Here is a 19,766-nt window from a genome sequence, read left to right as displayed (position 1 = left end):
CACTTCTGCTGGTTGGTGACAAGTACTGTTCAAATATCACCGTATCATGGCAGGAGTGATGCGTGGCTCCCGGATGAGAAGAGGATCCAGAACTGCACTCAGCTGACGTGCTCAGGACCACGGGTGAATTTCCAGGGAGTCTCCAGTGCCTACCTCCCATTTCTGTACAGGAGCAATGAGATTATAGAGCCTTGCACTACTGTACTGCATTGAGCTGTCGTGTGGGTTCTGGGGACTCAAGCTCTTCATGCTTGTATGACAAGTACTTTGCCCCTCCCCCCCCCATTCATTTTCCCCTGGCTCTTTCAGAGCATTTTTTGATTTTGTGTTTTTAGATTAGAAATATTTAAACTAGTCTGAAATATTTTTTAGTGAGTGTGAAGAGAAAACTACTTTGAAAAGTACAAAAGGATAAATGCCATCTAACAAAAAAAATGATAGAGAAAACCATAAATTTGTAATCAGTTAGCAATACCTGCTTGAGGCAGGAATCACCCATGCAAATGGCAGCCATTAGGAGGCGGATGGTTTATATCAGGGCTCATGGGGTGGAGCTGGCAACAAGCAAGTAGATTCTAATTAGTTTGAAGAAATAGCCAGTAGGGTAGATTATAAGTGGTGATCAAGAAGAGGAGAGTCAAGAATAACTTCAAGACCGTTTGGTCTGAGAAACTGGGGGATGGGTTACCATTTTCTAAGAGTAGACAACTTCAAGTAGGGAATCAAGCATTCAGCTTTGAGCTTGGCAAGCCTACCAGGTATCCAAATGATAAAGTCGACCAAGTAGCCAGATCTGAAGCCTGGATTTCTGAGAAGTCTAGGCTGGAGAAAGTAATTAGGAGATATGTGTGTGTGCATGTACATAAGAAAGGTAAATAGACAAGCTGGTTTTGGCCAAGTGTTCATCAAACCCAACTGAAAACTAGGATACCAACGCCTCCCTGGTGGAGCTGAATATGATTTGCTGTGAGACACAGCAAGAGCTTGGTAAGAGATGAGCGGGAGTGACATGTTTCCTCTTATGTCTAATACTAATTGCATATTTCTATTGCTAACTGGGGTAATAACCTAGTACCCAAAGAATGAAAAGGAATTTAACTGAGCACAGTTTTAGGGAATCTAATAAGACACAGTTCTTATGCACATGAAATAAGGTCTAGAAATGAGGAGGGGCACATCTGAGTAAGACATAGTAAGGCAGACATCAGAGTCCGCATGGGGCTCATCAGGAAGGAATCCCCAGAACACACTCAAGTGGGCTAGGACTGGGAACAAATCAGGGCAGACTCTCTGAAAGGGTCATCACATTGAAAAAAAACACATCATTAAACATATAAGAAGCAAATGACACAATAAAGAGTCAAAATAAAGCTATGATAAAAAAAAAAATCCAGCATCCAGGGAGGCTCATGGGTAAAAGCATTGTTATATATGCCTGGCAACTTGAATTTGATACCCTGGAACCCAGGTAAAAAGCCCTATTAGGTGATGCGCATCTATAATCCCAACACCCCCATAGAGAGATGGGAGGCAGACACAGGAGAACCAGCTGGGAGCTCCAGGGCCAGCAAGTCTGGAGGATGCATCCCAGTGGGGAACAAGAGAGACAGGCAGAAAGTGAGAACTGACCTTGGAAAGCTGCGTCTGACCTCCACATGCACAGAGTAACATTTATGAAAGGAAAATGTTTCTAGGAATGACCATGGTCAGTGGATAGTCTCATATCCATGAGTACATATGCAGAAAGAAAGGAATGAGTGAATTAAGGAAGGAAGAAAGGAAGAAACTGGGAGGAGGTAGGAGGTAGACCTCAGAAGAGCTAAAAAGAACAGTGGGAAGTGAATATGGTGAAAATATAGTTTATGACTCCTCAAAGAATTAAAAACACTACATTAAGAAAGGGTTAGACACAGTGGCACATGCATTTAATCTCAGCACTTGGGAGGGAGAAGCAGGCCGACCTCTGTGAATGCTATTCCAGACTTGTCTATACAGTGGGTTCCTGTATAGACCTGCATGGTAAAACCTAGTCTCAACAAAACAAAACAAAACAAAAGTCACAGATTATATTTTTAAAATGGTATCTCTGGGCTGGAGAAATGGCTCCGTGGTTAAAAACACTTTCTGCTCTTCTAGCAAACCCCCATGGCTGCTCAAAACCAACTGCAACTCCAGTTCCAGGGATTCCAACGCCCTCTTCTGGCCTCCGTGGGCACTGCATACATATGGTGCACATACATACATGTAGGCAAAAACACTCAGACACATAAAATAAAAATAAATAAGTATTTTTAAAAAGCTACCTCAATAACAAAACATCCCAAAGTGACAACAACCCCAGGATAAGGGAGAAGTTACTATCATGCAGGGTTACTAAGGTTGGCCTATGATAGAAGACAGAAGGAGCTTAGAGAAGACAGCACACCTCAAGCAGCCACGGAAAGCACACAGTCTTTACAGAGTAGATGGGTAGGAAATTCAATGTCAGAACTCTTCCCTGGACCAGACACTCCTCTTTCAACACTAATTCAATTAGTACTCCCAACAACACTATGAGATATGGAGTTGTTCTTATGCTAGTTGGATAGAGGCACAGAGATGTTGGTCAGCTAGCTCAAGGTTACACAGTTACTCAGGGGACAGAACTGGACTTGAATCTGGCTTTGCCAGCCCTGGAGTTTGCTGTTAATCCGAGAAAATTTCAGCTCAGTAAGTGAAAAAAGTAAGCAGCGGATCGTTCATAGATTAGTAGACTACATCCGTGCTCATAAGCACTACACTAACACTTACCTACATGAGAAAGTGTGAGTGGAAGTGTGCCAGCAGGTATAAACACACATGGTAAACACACGGCACAGTTGGGAGTGCACTTGAGAAGTCCCTAACAGCACTCCTCTCCAGGGAACAAAGGAATCTTGGACAGAAGGGGACTTACTATCTATATCTGTGTGTTTCTTGAAATTTTATTAAATGCAAGTGATATCTGTAAATAAACAAAAACGTTTTCGGTTTATTTTAAAAACAAAAGTTTCATATACTAGGAGTAGCATGGAACAGTCATTCTCAAGAGAAGAACCTGGGTTTACAAACTTTTAGGAATGAAGAGTTCAGAAACTGTAGGCTGGTCACGGGATGGAAGAATGGACTGATGATCCTTGTGATCTTGGAGCATCCGCATGTCACTAGCGCACAGATCTTTGCTCAGTGAATCCTAACCTCAGTTCATTCCCCATGTTCCTGGTCAGTGACTAACCCCACTTGTAGAACCAGCGGCAGAGTATGGGACTGACTGAAACAGGGCTCGACCCTATCCCCTGTCCCTCTGCTGCAGGGGCAGGCAGTGGAGCAACTCAGAGTACCAAAGGCCTAGGAACTGCCAGTCAGGGGTTTCGGAAGTTTTGATGTCAGCTTTGGGAACTCAGGTCTTCTCACAGTGAGCCTGCTGCTGCTGAGTGGCCTTTAAGGTTCAAGTCAAGGTGCTGAAAAGCCCGATGGGAGTTTTTCTACGGATTTGGTATTTTATTTTATTTTATTTTACTACTTCTTCCCTTAGAATTTTCAGTTTTTTAAATAAATAAATGTCTATTTTGCTTAAACCTTTTTAGTTTCTTTAAGTGTTATTTTGCAAATGGACGATTAAAATGGGTTTAGAAACTAAGGCAGAAAAGCCAGTTTCAACCCAGAAAAGGAGGATGCTATGTCTAAGAGCTACACTACAGTGTGCAGCCAGGACTAGGATGTGGCTGTCCTGGCTGGCAGTCATGCCAGGCTGGAGAAGCAAAGAGGAGCAGGCTGGTGGGGAGTGAGCAGAAGTGACAGGTGGAGACCTGGTGGCCACTCCAGTGACTTGCTTAGCGCCACCATGGGAGGACCAGTGCCTCCTTAGATGATCCTTCCAGCTTCTGAGCACTGACCACCTGTTCACTGTACAAGTAACTGCTGCCTGTCTGCTATACATGGAATCCTTCTAGGTACTGTTAACAAAGTACCTGCAAGCTTCTGCTCTTGAGAGAATAGCAGTCATCTCCATGGCTCTTTCTACACACGTGTCCCGAATGAGCACTTAATGACTCAGATGTGCCAGGACTATGGCAGCTGCCTTTCTAAGAGGTCAGTTTTTTACGTCAGCACACATGGTTCCTGTGAAGGAGTTGTTTCTACTTTCATCTCATAAACAAAACAAAGTTTGAAGATCTTTAGCAACTTTCTGAAGAACACCCCACCTGCGAGTGGCAGAATCGGACCGAGGTCTAGCCTTGCTTCTAAACAGCAGTAATCCCACTAAACCGCAGCTCTCTTTAACTATCACACAATGAAGTCTCCCTCTAACACGCATCGGGTTCACTCAGAGCCTGCAAGTCTTTATATTATGTAACATGTGCATAGAAAGTAGCTCCTACAGGAAACAATGTATCACCTTCTCTCTTTCTAACTTTGCTGGCTTAGCACCTCGGATGCGACTTTGTATTACTGATATTTCAGTGACATCTTGAAGTTGTAGGTTAGAAACAGGTTGACTAGTTCATGGAGTTAATTTATTTTCAGAATGGTTAAATTTTCATAGTTTTTTAAAATTTATTTTTATTTATTTATTTTTTGCAAGCCGGTTGACTTCATGTTAGCAGCCTGAAATTTACTATGGGAAGGAAACTGGCAGATGCTACAGTTCAGAGTGCCATCCAAGAGTCTGATGCCAGACACTTTCTAGCACACCTTCCATCTACTAGAATAAATGTTCAAAACCCTAGTACAGCAATTTCCTCAGACCTGAGAGATTTTCTTCCATTACCTGAATCTAACAAAGGTGCACAGGGGAGCACGTGGTGCACACAGGCTTCTTTCTGAGCGCTGCACGGAACAACATGGCTTTAAAAGCACACACTCGGGAACACTGTAACCACTGCATATCGTGCCTACAGTGAGTGAGAAGAACATCTACCAGGACTCGGGCCTATGCAGTAGCTAAGAGCATGATTTCATCTACACACAGGCTTCCTACACATGTGATTGGTCAAGAAGAGGTCCTGCTACACAGCATGGCGGTCCCTAACCATGCTGACTGGTGCCTTTACGGGGGAAAGGAGGGAGAGATTCAGATACAAAGTCAGGGAGAACAGCCCTGTGAAGACAGAAGCAGAGATCAGAGAAGCGGCTGGAGCTAGAGCTTGCTGAGGACTGCCAACAAGTACCTGAAACTGGAAGAGGCCAGGATTAATTCTTTCCTGAAGCCTCTGTGGGAAGCAAGGCCACAATGGCAACTTCACTGTGGACTCTGGGCCTCCAGAACTTTGGAACAATAAACTCTGTTGTTTAATATGACCCAGGTTGCAGTTATTTGTTATGGCAACCTAGGAATGAATACAGTGTTGTGCAAATTAGATGCACAGGGCCTACCAGGACACAGTGAAGGGACCTAACAAAACCTAATACTTGTTTCTATCCTCCTGTTTTCTGTGAGTTTCCTATGACATCATGTGTTGCCTCTAAACACAAGCTTTTGGAGTAATATCCAATTTCCTGAAATTTTATATGAAAACGGGTGTAATTGTGTTTCCAGGCTGACTGTGTGCCGGCATTGAGCAACTGAATGCATGCACATGTTCCATAGAGTTGGTTCTCTACGTCAGCTTTACAGATGAAGAAGCTGCAGTTTAGGCAATGAGAATCTCCACGCTGGCCATCAGTTCACAGCTGGTGCTTAACACCACGAATATGTTGCCCACAGCTGAGTACTGCATGCCAATCTGAGAGCTGTACGTAGAGAAGGACACACATACATGCAGCCACGTTAGTTTCTCCCAGGACTTCAGCTAGACACCCTCTGCTCTGCATCTTCCAGCTCTCCCTTTCTTCCAGCCTCCGTGGTTCTCTGTTCCACCCCGAGAAACCTCATTATCCATTTTCCCATCTGATCATTATTTTTCCAATGTCTAGACCATTTCAATGATATGTGATTTGAAAAATGTGTGTTTGGCCTTACCTTCTTCTGGCCTGTTTTCAATTCCAAGTCTTCTCTAATACAAGCAAATCTGTTTTGTACTTATCTATCAAGCAATGGATAGATAACTCAGTTATCTGAAGATGCTGGGGACTTACCCTGCATTCCCCTGGTCTTCAGACTGGATTGTTTCACATGTCTGCCCAGATATCCTCCCGATCACCTCCATTAGACCTCAAGAAAGTGAAAGTCATTTGGAAGACTGACCTGGAATCCACTTAGAGTGGGAGGAGGGAAGATGGGGACTCCAGGAGAGCCAGCAGAACATCCCTGGACCCACCAAAGACCCTAGACCCTGACTCTGGAGAGGTGGCTGGGGACATGAGGATCACAGGCTCTGGTTACTCACTCTGCCTCATCAAAACCAGTCTTCACGTGTGGCTTTACGAAACCGGGATTCCCGGCCTGAATGCACTGATCCTCTTCAAACAGAGACCACTTTGATCAGAGATGATTTCAGACGGAATGAACACTGCCACTAGGAACAATCATCCCAGGAGCAATGAGTATGCAGAGAAGCAGGAGAGGGGAAGAGGACATGCCAGACGAGGCAGGCACCATACCAGGCCTGGAAAGTCAGACAACCTGCAACTCTCAGAATCAGTTCTCACTGCTCAACAGTTTCCTTCAGTCCGCAGCTTTCTCCAACTTCTAATGCTAACCATGGTTTAAAGGGCTGGTTTTTTTTGTTTTGTTTTGTTTTTGTTTTTGTTTTTAACAAGTCAGTATTTTATTCATGGAGGCAATCGCAAAACGTCTGGGATATGCACAAGAAAAGTTATGCAGAAGTCTAGATTATTATGGTCACGCAGAGGATGTTACCTCCTGGTAGTGCAGGACTTGCCACCGTGCTGAGGGAATATCAGTGAAATGATTATCTTTTCTTTTTTGTTTTGAACTATCGTATTTAGTCAGTACAAGGGTGGCAGTGGCAGAGAGGGAGGAGAGGGGAGGGAGGAGAGAAAGAAAAGTGCGGGTGTGGGTGGTGGTGGTGCTGGTGGTGGTGTGTGTGTGAGGAGGCGCTAAATCTCACATCTTTTCCAGTCAATGGAATACTAAAGAGCAACTAGCTTGAATTACATGCTGAGAAACACAAAGTGCTTCAACTTGCCTAAAATGGGTAAAAATAAAAAGTGTAAATGTAAAGTTTTGAAATGAAAAAAGAAAGAAGAAAAACATTCAAGACAGTTGCATCCCTGGAATTTCTCAATACTCTGGAGGCAGAGGTAGGATGATGAGTTCAAGGCCAGCCTAAGCTACACAGTGAGAGCCAGCCATCCCCTGCCCCCATCCCTCCAACATTGGAGAGATCGATTTAATCAGCTGCTGTAAAAAAGCCAGTGCCCTTCAGCATTATTTTTACACATGTTTGAGTCTTTAAAAATGCATACAAATATACATAAAACTCTATGTGTAGACTCAGAAGTTGCAAATCTTTCTGAAACCACAAAAGGATCCATGAACCTTGGGTTACAAAACACTTGTTTTAATAAACTCTGTGTGTGTGTGTGTGTTACAAAGCACAGACTATAGTATTGGTAGGGAACATAGCTATTTTCTTTTATTTGAGCACAGTAAACACTTGGAAGTGTCAAAGGACATTCTAATAAATGCTATGAACTAGGTAGGTTCTAAATGCCCAATCTGTTGTGGTGATCTTTCCCCCTGGCATGTTAGGTAACTGGATCAGGCTAAATTATTCAAAATTAGTATTCCAACTAGATCTTTAGGATGGCAAGCCTCCGGATGCAGACAAGCCTGTGCAAGGGAAAGGGCGCTTTTGCAAAGATATGTGATATCCTCAAGCCTACAGCAGATCAGCCAGGCTTTATTAACCTTGACGGAAACTTAACATTAAGGAGTTTTCAGTGAGAGGCACTTAAGAGTGCACACTCTACAGTAGGTGGGAGAATGGAGCCAAAAGCTGTTGTTCACAGAAACATTCCAATAAACCCTTTCTTTAACCATCAAACCCCAGGAGAGGGGCAGCAGGGCAGCTGCCAGCAAAGCTGATCAGAATCATCATATTAGCATCACTGTGTTCCAACCTCCTGGCATTGGATGATTACAAATAAACTGTCTTTTAGAAATGAAAGACACTGACGTCCAAGTGCAATGTTCACAAGGTGCCCAGCACAGAAGGACTCAAGCAAGTGAGGACGGGCTGCAGGCGCATTCCTAAAGCCACGTGTGGCTTCTCCTCTTGGCCCAATTCCATTTGCTCAAGGAAGACACTTTGATTTAAAATTTTTCTGCACCACTTTCGGGAAAAGGAGGGCAGTGAGCCTTCCCTGGCACTCCTCGCTGAGTCAAGAACAGGTAGTGACAGGCTTGGCCCAGAGGAGCTCTGCTGTCTCTCCTGTTCTCCTAAGAGCCGCAGATGAAGTCAGAACCAAGCAAACACTGGAGGGAGAGCTTACAGGCTAGACAGTGGATTACTCCATTTTTTAAAAGTGGAAAACTTTCTTAAATTCTGGATATTTATTTTCCCTAGCTTCCTCGTGAATATGATTTTTTTGCTTTAAGGGTCAGCATAAATTCCACACTGTGATTGAAGACATTTTTAGTCAAACAATAAAGAGGAAGAGACTGGATTAAAGCAATCAGTGTTTAATCTTCAGGGGGCCCAGTTTTAACCTGGATATAGTTTGAAAAGGAGCCACCATATATAATAAAAAACTTTGGATTAAAGATAGTAAAAAGTAACTTTCTTGAAAGTGATTTTAGTATATGATATGAATGCATCTCAGATAAAGAATGTTCCAAACAGTGGTTTTCCTTTGGGCAAAGAAAGAGGACAAGAGGACAGAGCAGTGGCTGAGTGGGGGCTCCCACTGTAACTATGTTGTACTTCAGAGAGAATCAGAGAGAGAGAGAGAGAGAGAGAGAGAGAGAGAGAGAGAGAAAACAGATAGACAGCAAATAGGCAAAATATTATCATCTATTAAATTTATTAATTTTGGTACATGGTATTTGTTATATAGAACTTGTACAACTTGTATGCTTAAAATATTTTTGAAATATGAAGTAGCTGGTTTATTTATTTATTTATTTTTTTTTTTGGTTTTTCGAGACAGGGTTTCTCCGTGTAGTCCTGGCTGTCCTGGAACTCACTTTGTAGACCAGGCTGGCCTCGAACTCAGAAATCCGCCAGCCTCTGCCTCCCGAGTGCTGGGATTAAAGGCGTGTACCACCACGCCCGGCTTTTTTTTTTTTTTTGGTTGAAGTAGCTGGTTTAAAAGAGACTATTCACCCACCCGGAGCTCCCGAAGGCAGTGGAAGGAATGCTTCAATCTGAAGAAACCGTTCATGACACCTGTGAGGACACAGGAACCAGTAATCCCAGAGAAATTAATCAAAAGAGAGAGAGGAAATAAGAAGAACGTGAAGACTTCTACAACAAGATCCTAGAGAGCCAAAGAGGTTCTTTCTTCTCAACTACACGAGAGGAACATACACATAGTACAGCGGCCTGAGTTCTAGAAAAGGTGGTACCTCAGAGTGGGGGTGGGGGGTGACGACTGAGCTTGCATCCCAGTATCTACCATAGCGTGGAAATACTTCTAATAGGAAGTGCTGGTTTTGGGAGATTCCTCCAGTTAACTTGCAAGTCAACCCGATGCTTCAAACAAGTAGAGGCCCAAACAAGATGTAAGCTTACAAGCTCCGTAAAGCAAAGCTTGGTTTCTGCAGCCTTAAGTCACGACCAGTTCCCAAAGCTTTCAAGAGCCCTCAGATCTTCACTGCCATCTTCACATCACATCAACCACTAACCTTGCAGGGACGCTCCCTAAGGACAGCAGGGAGGGGTGCTTGAAGAGGCGGGGCAGGGAAAGAGGGCCTGAGTCCAGGGAGACAGAGACTGTCAGTGGGGGTGAAGAAAAGGTGAGTCTGAAGACACAGACTTCCTGCAGGTGCATGTGCAAGGCTATGGAAAAGTCGCTCCCTCAGGAAGTGCCTGCACCCACCTCTATGATGAATTATGGGTGGGTATGCAGTAAGCCATGATACCCCTGGAAGCGTCTTTCTACATACACTCCCATCTTTCATGCATGGTGGACCACAGAATTCTAGTGCCACAGATGTAAAGAGTTCATAAATAGAACACAATGTATATTTTCTTTTCTTTTCTTTTCTTTTCTTTTCTTTTCTTTTCTTTTTTTTTTGGTAGAAGGCCAATAGAGAAAAACCCTACTTTTTTCTCCTAACATCAGTACTTAAGTACTTATGATCAGTATCAGTGCTGACAAGGGATGTTCAGTGACCCTGGTGCAGATAAGGACACATAATTGCACACAATATTTGTACAGGACACACACAGGTAGGAAATTCTAGATCTGACCTCTGATGACTTCTGCCCCCGTTTCTTCTTTGCTGTTCAGAATGCTCATCCTCCCTTGATTTATCAGTCCTTCATGCCTTGTTCTTCAGCCCCTGGCCCCTGAGCTGCACACACTCACATGGGAGGGCCAGTGAGCTGCAGGAGAAAGAAGCCCTGCACCTTTGAAGGGGGCCAGTTAACCTAAGCCTCAGCTCCTCGGTGTTAACAAGGCTACAGGAGGTAACAGATGGGAGGCCCACCAGGGATGTGGAATAACCGTTCTCTTCGCCGGTATTCTGCTCTGCATTCCTTACCTAGCCTCTGCAGGACTGGAAGCCACAGACTGTCCTGAGGGAAATTTCAGGTGTTCAGTCAACTACACTGGGCAGACGCAGAAAGCTGAGAAAGCATTTGCCTCCTAGCTGTGTGCATGTTTCCAGAGGACACTGGGAAGTATGCTGGACTGACGGAAGACCTTCCCTTCAGCTAGAAGACCTGCTAGACCTAACACCAGAGAATCCTCCCCTCCTTTCCTCCCTCTGTCTACTGCCCCACCTGAATGGGAGGGAGGACACTCTTCATTTCTTGCCCCTCCAGGGCATCAGCAGTCCAATCTCTCCTGCCTTTAGAGGAAAAGCATAGCCACACCCAGATTTAGATAGAGAGTCCCCTCGGTTACACGGCGCTCAGGCTTCTGTGCTGGAATCCTAGCAGTATCCCTGGGCACATTTTACAGACGCTGCAGAGTGGGTCTTGGTGTCGTTCATAATCGTGACAGTTAAGGCCGATTCCTCTCATCTCCTCCGCTATCGCTCAGTCATCCATCTAACTATCTCCCTGTCTTCACCGACGTGGTTCGACTTCTATGAAAAACACTGTCTAACATAACTGTGGCCTTCTGTGCACTAAAGCCATTGCACTTCCACATTCAGTTACCTTTATTGAGAAAAAAACGGCTCATTCCACAACTAGAGCTGGGAGCCTTAAAATGAAAATGTGACTCTCAGGACCCAAGCCAGGAGTTGAGTTTCACTGGAAAGATAAAGGATGGTATGGTTCTTTTGTCTTAGACAGAGGGCAAGAACCTGGAAGGCCTGAGCCTGGAAGTACAACATTAAAAGGGGGACAAGCAACCTAGGAGGCAAAACCGAAGATAACTTCCCCAGTGTCAGCTCAGCTGAGGGCAAGAGCATCTGAGATCTCAAGCCAGCAGAAAGACAGACAGAGGCCAGCAGAAAGACAGAGGCTGGAGTGCCATAACGGTTACTGCTGGTAACATTTAGTCTAAGCCAAGATTACCAAATAAATAAAACCTTTTAAAACACTCGAAAGTTTTTAACTATTTCCTTGCAAAATCACTGTCAGTCTCTGAAACACAACACTGGATTAGGAAAATAGAAACTCTGAACTAGAGAAAGAAAGTCTCAATTAGATCAACAATGTAAAAAGCTAAAAACAGTGAGGCTACACCCGACACCCCCAAGCTAAAGACAGTGAAGCTCCTCCCACCCCTCTGCCCCCCATGCTACAGAACTCATTCATGGTGGCTGCACACGGTTTCTGTCAGGCTCTCTATAGAGAACTTAAACATATTTCCTCATTGAAACTCTAAAACACCTTGTGAAGTACATGCTAGTGACATTTGTGTATTTATATGTTTGGTCAGTGAGATAAGCCTGTTTACAACCTGTTCATTCCATCACTTGGGTCTGAACTTATTATCTTAAATAATTAATATACTCCATAGCCAATATATTCTGTCAAGGGAATTGTCATGAAATCTCTATAAACCCAGTATTTGAAATTTGTCTCAAAGACATTTTTTATTTTCTTGGTTTTCTTATGAGTTAAGGGTCTCTCCTAGCCCAGGCTGAGCTCAAGCATGCTATGTAGCTGAGGCTAGCTTGGGATATCTGACATTCCAGTTGCTAGCCTCTTAAGTCCAGTGACTACAGGTATGGACTATGACACCTGGCTCCAAGTTTTACTAAAACATCAGAGACTATTTAAAAATACTTTAAGATGAAAAGACAGCTTTAAGATCACTGGAGAGGTAGTTAAGTTTTTCTTAGTTGATGTTGGAACCATCTCACTTAAATGGAGATGTTAATGGTGTTTTGACGATTTGTCATTTTTATGAGATGAATTTCTATTTAAAAATTCTAAGAACCATGTCAACACTCCCGCTGAGGGGCAAAGGAACATCCCAGACATTCACTTGAAGCGTTTGGCTTTGCTCCTGGGCAGTGAGAGCAGAGGTTTCAAACTTACTTTGACCTGTGGGTAGGATTTCTTGTTCTTCTCACTAGAGGCTCCCGGAAGCCCTCCGTGTGATGGGCCTTCACACACATAGCGGAATCGAAATCCCCTCTGCAGAGGTGAACACAGCGGTATTTACTGAACACGACCACGACAGACGTACACACAAGTCTCTAAACATGCAAAACTGTGGAAGACAACTCTGCAGACGAGAAATGCTTTCTAACAGCCACTAAGAAAATGATGCACTGAGCGGTGGCGGAGAAGCCAGGCACGCACCTTCAGCACAGGAGTGATGAAGAGTTTAAGCCTTTGGATATACGCGCTACAGTTTATTCAACTGGAGCCTCTCGTTACCAATGGCTGCTGCCAAGCTCTCCGCTCTGCCATCAGTAAAAGTTATGCTAATTACTTAAAGGAGTTCCTTTATCTGCTCTGATCACAGACCATAGAGGTGTCTTTTTAAGAATTATTTTATTTATTTACATCACCCCCAAGTTCCTCACCCCATTCCTCCTCCTCCTCGACTCTGAGAGGGTGCTCCCCACCCATATGCCCCTTCTCCCGGTGCCTCAAGTCTCTGGAGGATTAAGTGCATCTGTGTTACAGGCATGCCGTATGCTACGACACTGTGAATCTAGCAGTCTTCTGAGCACTTCAAAGAATAAGATCATAAAGCTTGTAAAAATTAATATTACTGGGATCCAGTCTGGATAATGCTTGAACTCAATCGCCCCCAAACTATACAATAGCATGTATAACAGCAAGAGCCCCAAATGGGCTGCCCGTTAGAATGGGGATCCACTTAACTGAGAAAATTCAAACACACCTTCAGATTATAACTGGCACACATCTTACCCCAGTGCTTGTGAGGCAGAGGCACGTAAATGGAGATCTGTGAGTTTGGGGCCAGCCAAGGCTACACTGTTGAGACCCTGCCGCCTCTAAACAAAGCAGTACAAAGCTCACACAGCACAACACAACACAACACGAATAAACAGTTAACAGTGAGAAACATGCCATGGAACTGGACAGTCTAAAAACATGTAGTCTGTGCTTTGGTTCATTTTCATCATCCAAAAGGCCTCCAAGAAAAAGAACATTTCTAACTCAAAAACTTAACATAGTGGTTCCTTATCTTTAATTACAAAATTTCTTTGTGGCATTGGAAAAATATGTACCTGTGCCCTTTCATACCTTATGGAGAGTGACGTTTAACCCTGAAACCAGCATGATTTATTGTACAGCGTGTGACACTATGTATTATTCTTGGTCGAATAAGAACATTGATCGTCCTATCCAAGGCAGCATTTATTCTGAAGGTTGTAATGTGTATTGCTCTGTTCGGCTGGAGCAATGCCTTTGAGCTGGGCGTGGTGGCTCACACCTGTCACCTTATCACTTAGAGAGGGGAAGTAGGAAAACTGCCACTAGTTTGAAGCCAGCAATGACTACAGACATTTTTGTCTCAGAAATAAACTAATGTTTTAAATTAAATAACAACTTAAAATTAGGAAGTCTTAAAATGCACGCTCTGGACACATTTCTAATCCTAGTATTCTGAAATTAAATGTTCACCATCTATCCCTATTCATCTCAGGAACGCCATTTACTTCAAACGAGTCATGAACCTCAGAGAGACTCCATACATCCAGTCAAAAAGCCTGACTTACATATAACCTTCTTACTTTCACTAAAGCCAGATACCAAAATAAAACCGGACTGGCAATCAAACATGATGTTTTACACATATAAGATTTTATATATTCACACAAAATGAATTAAATTTTAAATTCTGTAACTATACTAGCTATTCAAATACATCATAAATACCTATGACTTTGGGGTTCATAATAACAAGCTACACATTAAAAATTTTATCATAGTGCTATGCTTAGAAAAATAAGGTCCTGGAGCTGGCAATATTTTTCAGTGGGTCAGATTGTTCCCGAGGACCCACATAGTAGAAGGGTACCAACTCCAAAAGTTGTCACCCAACCTTCATAGACATGCTTGTACACACACACACACACACACACACACACACACACACACTCACACTCACACACACACACACACACACAGGGTGGGGGCAAAGACAGCAACACATTAAAAAATAAAACAATGCAATTTTAATATTGTTAAAAGGGGGAGCTAGAGAAATGTTTCAGAAGAGCACTGTCTGCTCTCCCAAGGAACCTGCGTTCAACTCCCAGCACCCACATCATAGCTTACAACTGTCTGTAATTCCAGTTACAAGGCTCTGACACCATCACACCAATGCGCATAAAATACAATTAAATAAATTATTTAAAAATTTCTAAAATCTGAAAAGTCTATTTGATGTGTAGGTACATTTTGGGCTCATCAGTTTTATGAATTCACCAAATCTTCCAGGCTAGGACATTTTCCAGGACTCCAGATTACTGGGCAGAATTTGACAGAACACAACTCTACCTGAAGAGCTCCGAGAACAGTGACTTTATGTGAGAAATCATCTTTACAAAGATGGACGTGGAGAAAAAGCAAGGGCAGGTGTTATCTGCAGCCCAGGGCAGGGTGTATATGTGCATAAGTGTGTGTATGTGGGGGGTCAGGAGGCAAACAAACAATGCCCCAAAGTTCCATGTGACATTGCTGTCTTTATAATAAACATTTCCATCTGATTTCAGCTTTACAAAGTAGCGTGGACATCCCTAAGATGCTTCTCCTATTTAACAGCTGACCACATCAGAATTCTACAGCACAGCACCGAATGCTGTCAGCATTCACTTCTTAGCATTGAGTGTCAATACGATGTGTTAACCCACTCTCTTGAGTTACAAGAAGGAACAGCCTAGAAAAGGCATTGGGTGACACAACGCGGTAGGCCAGGTATACAGTCCTTCAGCGCCACGGCTGTGATGAGCATATCCTCCCAGAGATCTAGTGACTTGGTTCTCACTCTGTGGGAGGCTATACCATAACTTCCATCCCATAATGACTGAAATGTTCTATTGGCAGATATTAAAGATTCTCTTCTCTCTTACAGTACTAGAGCCACGCAACTTCTAATGAGCATATTTGCAGTTTTGAGGCTATTTCAATCTTCAGCTGGTGAGCACAATATTTAGTAGAAAGTGAAAGAGCCAGACAAAAACACAAACAAAAATAACAACAACAACAACAACAACAACAACAACAACAACAACAACAACCAAACAAACAAAAAAATCCTCTCCTTGCTTCAAAAAGGCTGGGACTAAAGCCAGAGGGGTGGGGGAGGGATCTCACAGTCCACTCTAATGTCTCCCAGTGCGTTTACTGCCTTAAGCTACACATTATATGCACAGAAAAGGCCCAGAGCTTATGAAGGCAGGAGGGGTACCCTGCGGGCATGGCCATGAGCAATAGAGCATCAGAGTGGCTGTGAACCTGTGTGTGTGTGAGTATTCATGAATGAGACTCTCCAGGGCTTTCCCTGGAAGCGGCTGATAAGCTAAGCTGGAAGAAGGACAGGCTACCAAGGATTTATAATTAACTGATGTTTCAAAGCCATTTGTAAAAAAAATGTAAAGTAGACACAGGAAGTTATTGCATAACACGGCAGGCTGCTGATTATTCAGATAAAACACTTACCTCTGTCATCAGATTTAACTATTACTCAGAGACCAAAGCCTTACCATGAGAGGTAACATTACCAAACACCCGACCCCTTTTTTCTTACCTGTTTTGGTTGCTCTAATATTTGAAGGTATGGGCCATCTGTTAAAAACAAGCACAACACAAGAAAACCAAAAGAAAACTGTGAGACTTCTGGAATCTTGTATGAAATACAAAGCAAGCCAAATGCTGAAGTTATGCTTTAAACAGAGATTTCAAATCTTTTTTTTTATAGGTGAAATGTGCTCTACTGATATGTGTTCTCATTTGAAGTATTAAATAAATGTTTTAAAAAATATTTATCTTATTTTTTGCTCATAAGTGCTTTGCTTAGTGCCCAAGGAAGTCAGATGAGAGTGTCTGATGCCCTGGAACTGGAGTTACAGGTGGTTGTTAGCTGCCATGTGATAGTAGGAACCAAGCTTGGGTCCCAAGGAAGAGAACTGGACACTCTAAACTGCTGACCAGTTGCTCCTGCTCCTAAGTTCAGCTTACTTTAACAGTAGTTTTATAGTTTAAGTGACTAGCGGTAAATAAGTGGCTTCTTCTGAATGGTAACGGTACACCACTGGACAGAACAAAAGGTCTGAATGCTGGCAGAGATTCTGATACGAGCAGCCCTCAGACTCATGTGTCAACAAGCATTGAGGGCACAACACAGCTGAGTGCAGGGAGCACCTCTGAGAGGTGTGGTGTCAGGTGGCCTTCACCCGCAGACTACTTTGCTCCCTCAAAGAGAACTGCCCAGTGTTAAATGAAGAACTGAAGCTAGAAACCCACAGAAGGGAGATCCTGGGCCACCTGTCTCTCCTAACACTGCTCCTGAATTGTAGTCTTTCCCTTACCTCAAGCCAAGGGACAGCCACTGTTGCCTAGCTGGCTTCTTCCTTGCCCTCTGTGAGACCTGAAGAACTTTTCTTGCTTCTCCATGGCTTGTTTTGTTTGGTTAGACAGAGACTCACCATGTATCCTTGGCTCGCCTGGAGCTCACTATGTAGACAAAGTTGGCCTCAGACTCACAGAGATTTTCTTGCCAAGTGCTGGGATTAAAAGCATGGACCACGACCCTGGCATCTTACTCATAGCTTTTGATGCAGATATAATGAAGTATCTAACAGTGCGTGCTCACAAGAACTCTGTTCTAAAACAGCCCAGAGTCATGATAAAATACCAAAAATAATGTAATTGAAGATAAATGCATGCCGATTAATTACTATGAAAAGGACCTAAAGGCTCAATTTATATACCATTGATATCTGACTTGAAATTTCAAAATAAATTCACAACTTCTGAGAACATAAATATAAATGTTATGATAAAAAATTCCATAAGGACATCAGATGGTTTCTATGTCCCAGTATGATAACCAATAGCTGTGTAATACACAAACATATTCGACATTTTATAGTTGTTTGAGTGAAAATTAAGACTTGAAGCTGAAGACAGTCTAGAAGAACACTTCTGTGCTCATTTGAAAATTCACTCTCTTGGCTGAAGCTTAAGCCTTATTTTGCATAAGTAAATTTGAGGTGAGATAAAAGTTCAGGTTGTAATTCTTAATAAACTGTAACTTCAAAGAGAATACATTTTACCTTCTCAATATTATGACTGATCAGATAACACGGAAGCCTAAACACTGTACCAGGAAAGCAATTGGAAACCTAATTCAAAGCCAAACAAGAAAGACAGATGGGTGGTTACTGGGGTCAGTAACGAAGCAAATTACCTTCTTCTGTCTCATGGGATTCATCCCTTGACCCTTCAAACTTTTAGAAAGGAAACTGTTAACTTTAAATTTCAAAAAGAAAACTGCTAGAATTTAACTTTTCTGAGGAAATAAAACTGATTAGAAAAATATTTCATGCTAGGCATATTAGACAGTTTGTATGACAATATTAAAAATATACATTTCCTCTAGGCATCCAAAAGAGCCTACTGAGAAGCCAGGCCAGGAAGGTGGTAGTATTTGGATAAGATGCTGCTGAAATATGGAGGCAGAGGAGACATCCTTGGGTTAGGCTCCAAGTCTCTTCCTTCTTAACAGCCCGTCTGAAACACTCACAGGATTGGTTTTAGGCTTTCCTTACATATGTGAAGGTCCATGCGGAGAGGGGGCAATCGTTACCCTTGGAAGAGCACACCCAAGGGTCAGTGAAGTAGAACACTGGAGCTGATACACAGATACCTGTTTCAAGGCTAATATTCTGTTGGCTACATTTCTGTGCCAGAAAAAAATGATCTTCCATTGTAAAAAGAAAATTAAATCACAGCAAAATGACATAGACCTATCAGCTGTCCCTTGTTAGAGAGTTCCCAACACAGGGTTAGAAATACTAATACTTGGAGATTTTAAGAAGTTGAGAAGATTGAAAAAAAATCCACATGAAAATTACAAGCAAACACTGTCGCAGATAACCTTTCTAGTCCTTTAAAATCTGAACAAAATGTCCCATCCATCTTGGACTATAAAAACAGGACAACACACTGAAACAGAGCCGGAGAGCTAGTGCAAACAAGGAGCCCTTACAGCAGGAAAAGAATGCGTCTTCCATGCAATTCTGAAGGATTCTCTAACACTATGGAAAAGAAGATTCCAGAAGTGCAATGATATGAACAGCAACGACTTCCTGAGATGATTCTTTGGATAACTTTATTTCTAAGTCCATAAACCAAAGGAAAAGGAGAACACATTAGAACATCGTCTGCCTGCAGGATGCTGTTTAGTATTCTAACTAATTAGAGGCATTTTCTAGAAACCTGTGCTTTCCCTGAGGGCAGAACCGAGTCTGCAACATTTTCAATAAAGCAGAAATGCTAAAGGAAGCTCTTGGGGTCTCAGAGTTTAGAAGTTCACAGGAAACACGGTTGCCTCCCCTGCATTTACTTGGTCACAAGAAGGCGACCTAGAGCGTGCTGGACAGCTCAAGATTACAGATAAACTGTGGTGGTTAGGAAATACGCGTTTGGGGTAAGGACAGTCAGGCCTCCGTGGTGTAACTTCTGGGTACCAGTGAGGAGGGTGACATACTAACTCTCCTTCCTCCCACGTGTGTAGAAAACTTTCTGTAAGGCAGGCGCTGGCATAACCATAGTCATTTTAAATGAGAATGATAAAAACTACATCACGAAGCACCTGCTGTCCACCTCAATGATGGACAATCACTTCTATACGCATCTCCACCAACTAACAAGTGGCTGCTGAAGACGGCTTAGCTCCAACAGGTGATCAAAGCAGCAAAAGAACCATCAGGCCGAGGCTACGCACCTGCCAGTCAATAATGAGTCTAAATGAAGCCCGTGTGCTATAGCATAAACGACCTTAAACAGTTTGTGGGTTCGTTAATTAGCAGTCATGTCAGGAGGATTAGTTCTGTATGCGTGGTCTGGTCAGAATATAAAGGTCACTTTCCTACTGTTTCCCCAGAGCCTCGTGTCCTGGCTGACAAGACTGGCCCTCAGATACAGAACTGAGGGGCTGAGACTGGCTCTCTGTGAGCTGCGGTAATGAGATACGGAGAAGAGGAAAGTCCTTACACTGGGTGAAGA

At 43.0% G+C, this 19,766-nt stretch overlaps 1 protein-coding gene across 3 annotated transcripts in view; it reads right to left on the bottom strand.

Annotated features, from left to right (window-relative positions):
- Window positions 1-19,766, bottom strand: part of Nfkb1 (nuclear factor kappa B subunit 1) — a 108,607-nt gene that overhangs the window by 60,407 nt on the left and 28,434 nt on the right. For 2 of the 3 annotated variants that reach the window (XM_021158247.3, XM_029474970.2), the window contains exons 5-6: window positions 16,285-16,322; window positions 12,591-12,689 (exon numbers count right to left, since the gene is read on the bottom strand). In XM_021158247.3, the coding sequence (XP_021013906.1) occupies window positions 12,591-12,689; window positions 16,285-16,322 (137 nt within the window). Of the gene's footprint in view, window positions 1-12,590; window positions 12,690-16,284; window positions 16,323-18,747; window positions 18,850-19,766 lie in introns of those variants that run through there. The other variant, XM_029474969.2, reaches the window with a different exon arrangement.

Source organism: Mus caroli, unplaced genomic scaffold, assembly GCF_978045245.1.
Source record: "Mus caroli unplaced genomic scaffold, Mus_caroli_1 scaffold_3, whole genome shotgun sequence".
NCBI classification, from domain to species: Eukaryota; Metazoa; Chordata; class Mammalia; order Rodentia; family Muridae; genus Mus; species Mus caroli.
Note: the sequence above shows the minus strand (reverse complement) of the source record. Positions and strands in the feature narration are given on the sequence as shown.